We start from the raw sequence: 12,255 nt of genomic DNA, 5'->3' as shown, positions 1-12,255 counted from the left end.
AACAACCATACCAGGCAAGTTACGGACAACATCCATAACACTTTGAATATCGAGTGGAGTGTTTTTTGGCCCCACACTCATTCCAGCACGAAATTGCACAGCTTCTGCAATTTTCTCCATTGATTTCGCGATCATTATACCTGTACTGACTTTGTTTTTTTCCTTTTCAGTTGTAATTGATGATGCTTTTCTTTTTTTCGTTTTGTTACCACTTTCATTGATGTTTCTTTTTTCAAATAATTCTGGTTCTTCTAGGTTAATCTGATCCAAGCCTTCTCTTGTGTCACTTCTTAAGTAATCATCCACAATAACCTCTTCATTACTCGTTGGAGTGTCAAACTCGAATTCTTTCTCATCTTGAAACCAACGACTTCCAAGTATGCTATCCGGTAAAATCCCAGATGATGGCGCCCATGCATGCTCACCGGTAGCAACAACATCTTTAAAACACATTTCCATCAACTCTCGACATTGTAAACCTTTTTCTCTCGAATTTTTCTACATTTGGATTTTCCTATAATTATGGAAGAACAATAAAAATTTAGTATTAACAAATTAATATAATTCGTTATATTTAAGTGAAAATAAATTTAAGAATACTTAATACCTTGATCTTCCTAATCCACCATTCAGAACTCGCTTGAATTGTCTTTTTCTCGCAATCCCATCCTAAGCCAGTCTCCTTTCCAACAAGAGTATCCCAGTCTTTCCACATAAGTTTCAAATTATCCCATTTGTTCTTCAATTTGACCTTATCATAGTTTTTTCCAGTCTTATCATTGAATTTCTGCACCAAATTAGACCATCCTACTCTGCTGAAGTGGGTGTTAGGACGATTTCCAGCCCTAATTTCTTCCACACATAAATTTAAAAACAACTCTGTTGTCTCCGCATCCCATCTAGCCTTCTCAATATTGATATCTTGTGTCACTTTCTTACCCATTATCTTGTCAATATTCATTGAGAAACATGTAAGGTATAATAAGATATGTAAAAAGATTATTTCTATACACCATAAAGAAATTCAGATGGAGAAAAAAAGTTACTTAACTAGAAGTTAACAAAAGCATTGACACCCTTTTAATAAAGTGACCACAACTTCACAAAATATTACAAGTTGGGTTTTAAGTTTGGTTTTAGCTTCTTCATCCGCAGGATAACTCACTTGTACTACTCCTGCTAATTTGAAAACATTGTACTAGTGTTTTCTTTCAAGTTCCTTTTTTTCTTTTTTTGCAGGTTCTACATTATCCAAAGCCACTGTTTGTAGAAAAATTTATACATGTAGTGAGACAAGCACAGATGGATATTGAACTCCCAAATGTAATAAAAGTGGATGCTAATGGTCTACCAGTGGGTTGCCCAAGTCCAACTTGGTAATATGATGGCTCAGGCTTTTCTCAACGCTAAATTTCAATCTGTAACATTTAATTCAAACAAGGCTTGCTAAAGATTACTAGTATGTCATTATCATGTAAACAAATTACTCAGTACATTGTTGCCAAGAAATCATACCTCGTGAAAAATAAGGTTGATCCGTTGTGTGCTTGAAGGGATTAGTGCTGTAGAAGAAGGGTTTATGGAATAGGCTATGGAACACGTATTTATTACTAGGTTAAAGTAAATAGGGTTATTATGGTATATAACTTATTTTACTAAGGGTATTATTGTCAAGAAGAAAATTAAAAACTGCTTCTGCTTCTGCTTTTGGGAAAAAGCTATTTTTTTTAGCTTCTCAAAAACTGCTTCTGCTACTCCATAAAAGTACTTATTTTTCTCCTAAAGCTTGGCCAAACACCTCACCTTTTTTTAAATAAGTACTTATTGAAAAAAATAAGTACTTTTGGGGAGAAATAAGCTTGGCCAAACAGGCTATGAGGCACGGTTTGTTGCGTTGGAAACTAGACTTCATGAAATTCAATTTAGGATTTTGCTTTACCTCAAAACTCCTCATATACTAAAAGATATTCCTTCTCCAAGTTGGACCAAAATTGTCCCCCATCTTTTCTCCAAAGTTCCAATAACTTAATTTTCTTCATCCACTCGCCCTCTAATGCTTCTCTAGCTTATTTATATGAACTTAAACTCTCATAATCATAAGGTAGGCACATATAATCTCATATATCCTAGAAAGCAATCCCAGTATCCACGATTACGTACCCAGTATCCACGATTACACAGCTAACACCTAACGAATCTTAACGTACCAAACTACAAGGTGTAACAATAATGGGGCTACATCTACCCACAATCCAAACATGACCTCAACATCCTAAAGAGTGATCGTGGCCTCACCAGTGAGGAGATGAAAGGTGTGTTTCTCTGGCCTCCACCGCTCAACCATGACTGTCACAAGAGCCCGATCATGCTGTACCCAACCAACAAAGACTAATTAGTGAACATAAGAGCCAAAAATTGAGTCTAAATGTCACAACAAGAATCATCACTTCAATCATTTTTTTTAATTCATATGTCAGAGTTTAAATTGTGTTGGTACCAAGCAAGCCACAAATTAGCAAAGGGGCAACAAAAATCACATCCCAACATCATTTTTACTCCTAAACTACTTAAAACTCACTTCTCACCTAACCTACAAGGCTTATTTCCCTTAAGAAAGTGCCCAAGTATCTATCATAGGGACAAGTCGACTCAAAACTACCTAAAAACACTGGCTTCAAAAGACATTAGCATCCTCGAGAAAAAAGCCACGACAAAGAAAAGCCAAGGATATTGCTAATACATGACAAAACATGGGCATACATAAAAAAACAAAAACTAGCATATCATACTAATATAAACATGTCACAAACACAATAAAAAAATATCAAACAAAGAGTCAATTTACCAATATCATCAAAATTTAAGCTTCTCCCTCCAAAGACAATTAAGTTGCTCCCCCGACTTAAAATGTTGCATTGTCCCAATGCAATTGTAGAGTAAAAAGAGTGTAGAAGAGCTCCCTTTTTCACGATAGTGGTTGCACAAGTTGTGTCCTTGCACATTCTGTTGCTGGTTTTCCTTAGTATGCCAAACAAAGGCGTTGCAGTAATTTTATACCCTGAAGATGAAAATTCCTCCTTTTATCTCTTGTCCTATGCATTCCAATTTGTTCACTGCACATGCTCATACTAACATATAAAGAGAGATGAGAGACAAGAATTAAACATTGATTATAAACCACATGTCCAATTTAATCCACTTGATTTCACAAGGAAACCACTGATTACACAAGCTAAGGTTCAAGCAAAGAGGTTAGAGATCAAATTGCACCTCTCTCATCCTTCATCCATGAACCAGAAAAGGTTCACAAAAAAAGGGCAGCAAACATATACAACACCAAAGCTCATCCCAACTTAAGTTCTCATTTAACAAGGACCAAAGCATGCCAAAACCAATTTCACCATTTAATAGAACATACTTTTATCACCATACATAGATAGGCTAGCAAAAAATTCTCTATTGTGGCATAATTACTCTAAGTGATCAAAGGAAATCTTCCTTGCTAAAAGATTCTCATTCATTCAACTCCCAGTGTCTTACCCAAACAACAGTGCAAGTTGACACTACTAGCCATCTTGAATAAGAATTTTAGTGAATGACAGTGAGATAGTTCATTGATGAAATTCGTCAAACACTTTATGGGATCTCATTTCAGCATATACACCAATTCGAAGCCTCAACTCACAAGAAAATACATTCACACAATTCACAAGAATAAACTTTGAACATGGTCATTGGATGCCAAAAGTATGCCTATCATAGTTGTGGCTCGAGCGATCCGACAAAGCAGTCAACACCTAATTGAATACCCAAACTTTACTCACAATCGACTCTTAATAGCGCTCGGTTATTCAGGTTTCACCAGCGAATGAAATCATCTTTCAGACAATGTATCGAATAGGTAGCGTGCAACACTTTAAACAAGCTCTTTAACATAATTGATTAATGGAATTACCCTCTCAATTTATTGGGAATTATAGTTCAATCGTTTTAGTTTCATCCCAATCAAACAACAATACCATAATTTCAAAATTTGAGCTCAAATTTCACACTAAAGAAACAAGAAGAGAAAGAAAAGAAACCTACCATCAGAGAAAGAGAAGAGAAGAGGAGAGGTGAGAAAACTAGATGAAAACATGCCTAATCTCCTGAGAATGATGGTTGGAGAAAAAAGATAGAAGATTTGTTTTTTGGTTCTTTGGCAGTTTGCGCAACTTGTGTCCCTCTTTGTGCGTGGCTGCTGATTTGTGTGAGCGTGAGTGAGAAGTGAGGTGAAGGGGGGCTTTTGGGTGTTGTGTTCGTGTGTGTGGGTGTGTTCTTCCTTGTCATGACTACTGTGAGTTGATGTGAATGTGAGAGGAAAAGGCAAGGGCAGGGCGTTGAACGTGAAATAGAATGGGAGCGGTGAACTTTTTTAAGTGTTTAAAACATTTACTTGTACCCAAAAATGCACAGCAGGTCCTTTGAACCAAAAGTAAGTCTTTGGATGCATTTTGTGACTGTTGAACCAAAATTGGCATAGCCAAGAGTCACCTGAAGCAGTTTTGCATATTTTGCACTGTCCAAAACCACAAACTCTACTCAAATTAATTCCAAAAATAATTGAGATTTGTTAGATTAGTCAAAAACAATAAAATAAACTTAACTAAAAAAGGAAAATTCCAAAAATGACTTAAAATTTTGAAAACAATGGGTTGCCTCCCACCAAGCGCTTGATTTAACGTCGCGGTACGACGATTACCAACTTTACCACTTTTCTTGCTATTTGAAACTTATGAATTCGGCACCCAACTTGGACTCAAGTTTGTGACCATAAGAGGTGGGGGGTGGTAAGTAGATAAACGTCAATTTCTTCATTTTACACTTCTTGACTTTCAAATGAGGGATGTCATTTTGCTTTCTCGATCTTTCAAATTGCAAGATGTGAGGCACTTGTCTTTCTTATTTTTCACAACCCAACCAGAGGGCCATGACAGGCACCCGGAGCTAACACTCCGAGCACCTCTAAACATACATCTCATAATCATCTCTGATGGACCATAAAGATAGCTCATGGATATCATAATCTGTAACGACATATATCACAACATAATGGCACTTCTCTATATAATCTTCAACAATTATGCCCATCATCACCAGCTGATAAGGCTACTAAAATGTTATACAATGATATGAACCGGTAGGGTTATGAAACATCTAACTGTACACACATGTCTACGAGCCTCTACATAGAATATAAGCGACCATAACGACCAATACTAAATAGACTGCAGCTCTGAAGTAAGTGGAGTGCTCTGGAAAATCTGCTGATAAAGCACCTACGGATCTGATCCGCCTCCCTGCCTACCTATACAATATCGATACCCGGCCATAATAGGACTCGGTAATATCTATACCCGGCCCTTTTGGGACTCGATCATATCTGTACCCGGCCCTTTCAGAAATCGGTCATATCTATAGCCGGCCCTTTCGAGACTCGATCATATCTGTACCCGGCCCTTTCAAAACTCGATCATATCTGTACCCGGCCCTTTCGGGACTCGATCATATCAAAAAAATAGCTATCAATGTATATAACATACCTACGTATCCAAAGGAAATATTACAACTATATCGGGGTGACATAAAGTCGGTAAACCCCCGATTTATATTATGGAACAATCATCATCACTATACCTCACGTTGAAGAAACAATTATCATAAGGTGAGATCAACAACAATGAGTGAAATCAAGAAAATTAGGAGATAAGCTCAACAATCTCGTGATAGCATCAAAATCATAAGCCTTGGAATTTCTAGAAATGGGATCATCATCATCATCATTATCATTTTAGAAACATCTATCTTTAATATCATAAGAACTTTAGGAATCATGAACTTCTAGCTTTATGGAATAAGGATGTTATGGAAAACATGTATGGGTTCATAAAAAGAGAATCATGCCTTTAGAAAGAAAGTGTTTTGCCTTAACATACCCTTTTGGTCTCCTACTACTTAACGCTTATCCTTCCAAGCTTGTAAATCTACATTCAAGAGAATTCATACTACTGTTAGGCTTATCGTCATATGCTTATCTTAAGTCTTCAAATTAAACCCCTTTAGAATCTGTCAAAATTCGGGCAGCATCTCCCCTGTTTATATCCCTAGCCCGAAATCACAATACCAATGACCAACATAACAACAACAACACTAACACCAACAACATCATCATCAATACCAAAATATTGGATAAAACATCCCACATGATGTTTATCAATATAAAATAACACTATACACTTCCTTTCTTCCCAATCAATGAGCATAATCTCATCAGCACACCAACAACATTAGATACCATCCATATACATGGAAATTAGCTCAACAAAACAGCCACAACATGCTCAAAATAGTCCATAAACTCAACAACTACAACACAACAATTTATGACCTTTCCTCCATAACTATTTTCACTTTTAAGACTTGCTAAACCTTCAAATCAATTCAACATAAGAGATAGGATAAAGAACATACCTTATAATTGAAGAACTTTAGCCACGCCAACTTTCTTCAAGACCAAACTCACCACAACATCAAGTAGAAACAAGAATAATCACTTTTCATGAACTTGTTTGGTGTAATCTTGTTGGATTCTTGATTTAAGGGGCTATAAGTGTTTAAGAGAAGTGTATGGATGTTTCTAGAGCTCAAAAGAAGTGTAAATGATGAAAAAAAAGGGGAATAATAGGGTATTTATACCTTTTGAAAGTTGGTTCCACCGACTTTCCAAGTGGGGCCCGCGGAGAAGTCATTTGGCAGCTTATCTTGAAATGCCCATAACTCCATACTCCGATGTTGTATTGACGAGCGGTTTATTGCGTTGGAAATTACACTCGACGAACTTCATTTTAGTCTCTTCAAACACCTCAAAACTCCTGATATACTAAGAGATATACTTCTCTAAAATTGACCCAAATTTCTGTCCAAAATTCTGCCAAATTTTCCAAATTTTTGACAAACTTATTTTCTTCGGTTTGTTTGATCCCAGAATTTTCCGAAACTTTCCATACATGATATTTATCATTAATTATACTTGATAAGGGTCATGTCCTATGGTTCCAAGGTTGTTCTTCCCGATTATGACTTACGAGATCGTAATTCATCCTTTACTTCATTGCTACGTACTTCCCATGGCTTGTACCTACAAAACTTCGTGTGACGTGTCTGATACTTCATTAATACGGTGAAATACATGTGTGATCATGCTCTAAAAGTGCAAGGTGTAACATCCTTCTCCCCTTAGAAATATTTTTTCTCGAATGTTGTAGCTTGCGAGCTTACGATGCTATCATTAATTTCTTGAAATGGTTGTCCTCCTTTAGTTCCTGATCTCCATGCCCTTATACTATGGGATCATTAGTATTTCTTTATATCCTCCCAATTCTTTGTCGAATTCATTCATTAGTTCCATATCCTCATGTTCTTATGTATGTATCCAGTGGTCAACTGATATCTAGTTACCGTTCTGGGACCTGTTTCCATTAAGATGGTCTTAACTCATGATTGCTATGGCTCCCTACCAATCTGTGAGCACTCTTAATTGTTGTACTCTTTTGCCTTGTTCCTTATTTCTCTACTAGTAGACAAACTCTCTTGTTCAGCTATGACACCTTTCCTTGCTTGCTTCTCTGGTGCTACTTTAGATCATCCCTTTTTGTACTAGTAGACCTTATATACATACCATATCATCTCCTTTTAATTCCTTGGTCGGAATCGTTAATTCCTTACAATATCATCATAGTTCCACCTATGGTAGCACCAAGATGATTTGCAATAGCATCTCCTTGCTAGTGACTTATTATTCTCAGTGATTATTTTATGTCAGATTGTCCCTTATACTTATCCCTGGTCACGTGCGGCCTTTCTTACTCTTTCTGTTATCCCTTGGAGTACTTTACTGCATATCTAAATATACGTAAAATTTCTTCGGCGCGAGTGATTCGAGTCATAGTCCGGAATACAACGTATCGCGTTGACGAAACTTATTCTCTTTGATTCGCTAAAACTTCATCATCTTGTCATGCCTCCTTTTTCACATTTGTGTCATAATATACTTGCATTTAGTCTATTCTCACTTTTCTTTAGCGCATTCTTGATATATTGATTCATCTCAAATTTTGGCTTCTTCAAGCCAGTACATTTCCCTCTTTTGAACTAGGGAATATTGTAGTTCATCTTAGAACTGAAGTTGTTCTTCCCCCCTTTTAAAGGATGTTCTCATATACCAGTAACGTTCGAGTATTAACCGTCTTGATAGTCATCTGGCCGACCTTAGCGATCCTTCAACTCCCCTATTCCATATAATCTTGGGAGTTCTTTTCATCGCATGGTTTAACTTATTTCCTTTTTGCTAGTTAAGTCCTTGTATCAAATCAAAATGCTTATACATATCGGATACAATTCATATGCCTTCTTGATTGTCTTTTCACTTCTACCTTTCATGACTAGTAGTCCCCTAGACTAACAAATTAATGGGGACATCGGAATTCATTAGGCCCCTTATGGAGTGTCTGACTATACCGCACTCCTTTAGCCCTAGTCTTTCTCTACGACTATCTTCTTAATATCCTTGAAATTCTCTTTGCTCTAGGTTCCCAATTCCGATTTATGTCTATATTATACCATTAAAAGTTGATACTCCACACCATCCATCCCCACGATTCGTCCTTTCATTAGCTTAGCTCATTTTGTCCTGCAATTCTTCTTAACTACTTGTTTGCATCACAGCCATGCATCATAGTCCTTTTAGTGTTCTATCGGTTCTTGTTCTTATCATGAAATCCTGACAAAGTACACCCTTTCCTTTCTTCTTTCGTCGAGTCTTCATCTTCCTTTATGATACTACAACTTGTAGCACCTATATATATATATCTCGAATTTTCTCGGTTTTCTTCATGATCGCATCTTTGTATCTTTCACACAACCATTGTCTTAAAATTTCAATTTGTTTACCTTTGGGCAAGCCTACTGACTCATTAACCATCTCCTTGTTGTCGGCGGCTACATAATTTCCTTTAACCATTTCGTTGACACCTCCACCTTCCTTTAGTCCTCGTAGTTTCTTTTGTTTTCTTTTACTCATAAAGCGCCTGTTTCCATTAGTCATCCTTTAATCTTAGGTTAGGAAACTTTGGAGTGATTCGCTACGAGTGTGAATCCCTTTTGACGCTGAAAATCTCTTCTGGGGTACTTTCTTCCCTTAAATAGGCGTACCAATCATAGGTTCACATCCATTCTCCTGGTTAAATGTCAGGAGTTTAAAGTTTCCTCGTCGATCTCATAAAACCTGTTTATTTCTTCTCAAGGATGCACCTTTGTCCATTAGTTACAACCTTCTTGGTTCTGGCTATGAAGACGCATAGGTTGGTTCTGGGGTCCTCACGTTCACCCTTTGTCACGTACAACATTGCTCTATCTCCCGTTGATTTATTTAAATTTGATCCTATTGTCTGCTTTCCTGCTTTCATCCTAACCTTTTCCTCAAATATATTACCTGATCCTCAATTGTTATACATTTTCCTTGTCCAAGTTTCTCTCCCCTTCATGATATTATAACCTTCTTTTTCCTAATGCTCTTGCTTATATATTTGGTCGTGTTACCGCTATCTGACTTTAATTACCGAGAAAACCCAATTTTGATTCTCTCTTTAGCGTTTGCTACCTCAATTTTGACATACTACACAATCAATGCTTTTAACATGTCGTAAAATCAATCATAAGGGTATACATAATACTCGATGTAGCCACTCTGACTTATTTTTTTATCGCTTTTCAACACCTTTTCTTGCGAGATATCCCGTTGCCATTTGATTTTGTCCTGAATCTGTGGCTTTAATACATCTCCCCTCTCTTTTTGCCTAGCTAGCTAAAGAATTCTAATTGTAAAGCTCATATGCTCCTAATTTCCCTCGGGCTATTCTGGTTTCTCATATTCTTTTTTGGTATGTCTAAATCTGTAGGTCTTCCTAGCATATCTTTCTATGTCCTAACTGTGAATCCTGGCGATATAACTTTACTTAAAAATCTTTACTCGTACTTGTACCCTGTCTCTTTGTCTAAGATAATCAACCTCGCATCCTTTACTTTCCTGTAGCAATCGAATCAACCTTTGCGATATTTTATCTTCACTTGTACACCTACTCTCTTCTCTCTTTACACATAAACCGACATTGCACCTAATTTCTCTATCGTCAAAAAACCTTCACAACACCCGTATGAAAAAAATTTGAGGTGAATCCTTCTTATAAGGATTAGCTAGAAACACACCACATATTCCTAAGGTTGATACAATCTCTACTTCCTTCGTCGATCAAGCAACATCACATTTAGAAGTTATATAAGCAATCCAGAAGACAATCATAATTGTAATCCAACTTACCTAACCATTTCTCATTCTTGAGTTCAAGGTCGTCATTAATACCGAAGTAACTTGGCCATAATGATTCTCGAATAGTGACTATCAAATACTCGAACCCCTTGAAGTTGAATGACTGGTGACTTTTGAATCCCAATGTAAACTCACATCATGTAGGAAAGTCCGATAAAATGAGTCTGTGTGCCTGTCATCAACTCGTTCTGATCTTATGTGTATATATAAACTTCTAGAGTAAAACTTTCCCCTACTCGTTAACTTCCTTTCCCGTATCAATATATTTTTGTTATCTCTTACTCACCAATCTATAAATCGTAATACTGCATTTAAATTCTTAGTGTCAACTTTCCCTATATCTTCAATGAGTCTCAATTCTCTGAAATCTCGAATCCAACTCATTCCAGTTACTTTAAATTAAAATCATTCTAAACCTTCTCTTTGAAAGCATCTCATAATTGTTCATCCAATCATAACTTACCAAATATCCAATTGTCACATTTTCCCTTCATTCTTTCTCTATAGCATACACATTCAAACAATTCAATTTGTAAAATTTTTGGCAGAGTTTCCTTTATACTTCTTACTGCCTCATTCCTTTCGGAGTATCAACTTCAATTCTCATCAATTACCTCATAGCGGCATAATCAACTGCTTATCCACAATCAAAACATTTAGGGTTAGAATCAGGGACATCACATCTTATAATTTAGTTCTACGGCACGATTTAAGATGAGAAAGAAAGGTCAAACATTCCTAAATGCCCTGCAACCTCTTATTTATAAGTGTGGCGTGCTTCACACCCATAAAAAAGACTCTACTGGACATGGCTCATAGACACACCCTAGGACGAACTGCTCTGATACCACTTTTGTCACGACCCAACCAGAGGGCCATGACGAGCACCCGGAGCTAACACCCCGAGCACCTCTAAACATACATCTCATAATCATCTCTGGTGGACCATAAAGATAGCTCATGGATATTATAATCTGTAAGGACATATATCACAACATAACGGCACATCTCTATATAATCTTCAACAATTACACCCATGATCACCAGCCGACAAGCCTACTAAAATGTTATACAATGATATGAACCGGTAGGGTTATGAAGCGTCTAACTGTACACACATGTTTACGAGCCTCTACATAGAATACAAGCGACCATAGGGACAAATACTAAATAAACTGCAGCTCCGAAGTAAGTGGAGTACTCTTGAGAATCCGCTGATAAAGCACCTACGGATCTGATCCGTCTCCCTGCCTACCCATACAAAATCGGTACCCAGCTATAATAGGACTCGGTAATATCTGTACCCGACCCTTTTGGGACTTGGTCATATCTGTACCCGGCCCTTTCAAAACTCGATCATATCTTTACTCAGCCCTTTCGGGACTCGGTCATATCTATACCCGGCCCTTTCGGGACTCGATCATATCTATTCCCGGCCCTTTTAAAACTCGATCATATCTGTACCCGGCCCTTTATGGACTCAATCATATCTGTACCAGGCCCTTTTGGGACTCGATCATATCTGTACCCGGCCCTTTCGGAACTCGATCATATCTTTACCCGGCCCTTTCGGGACCCGATCATATCTATACCCGGCCCTTTCGGGACTCTATCATATCTGTTTTCGGCCCTTTTGAAACTCTATCATATCTGTACCCGAACCTTTCGGGACTCGATCATATCTGTACCCCGCCCTTTCGGGACTCGGTCATATATGTACCCGGCCCTTTCGGAACTCGATCATATAAAAAAAAATAGCTATCAACGTATATAACATACCTACGTATCCAAAGGAAACATTACAACTATATTGGGGTGACATAAAGTCGGTA

General features: G+C 37.3%; 1 protein-coding gene across 1 annotated transcript; it reads right to left on the bottom strand.

Moving 5' to 3' along the window:
* Nucleotides 1–442: 442 nt before the first annotated feature.
* Nucleotides 443–943, bottom strand: LOC132066503 (L10-interacting MYB domain-containing protein-like). Its single transcript, XM_059459807.1, has 2 exons — nucleotides 608–943; nucleotides 443–514 (listed from the first exon to the last, which is right to left on the bottom strand). Exons 1-2 carry the CDS (start codon nucleotides 941–943, stop codon nucleotides 443–445), a joined length of 408 nt encoding a protein of 135 aa, XP_059315790.1.
* Nucleotides 944–12,255: the final 11,312 nt, after the last annotated feature.

This window comes from Lycium ferocissimum, chromosome 8 (genome assembly GCF_029784015.1).
Source record: "Lycium ferocissimum isolate CSIRO_LF1 chromosome 8, AGI_CSIRO_Lferr_CH_V1, whole genome shotgun sequence".
Lineage (NCBI taxonomy): Eukaryota > Viridiplantae > Streptophyta > Magnoliopsida > Solanales > Solanaceae > Lycium > Lycium ferocissimum.
Note: the sequence above shows the minus strand (reverse complement) of the source record. Positions and strands in the feature narration are given on the sequence as shown.

What these genes read in the sequence shown, in the direction of transcription:
- LOC132066503 (XM_059459807.1), bottom strand. Translation starts at nt 943, where the DNA reads ATGGGTAAGAAAGTGACACAAGATATCAATATTGAGAAGGCTAGATGG. An exon ending in GGTGGATTAGGAAGATCAAG is followed by an intron (nt 515 to 607) that starts GTATTAAGTATT and finishes CCATAATTATAG; the next exon opens with GAAAATCCAAATGTAGAAAA.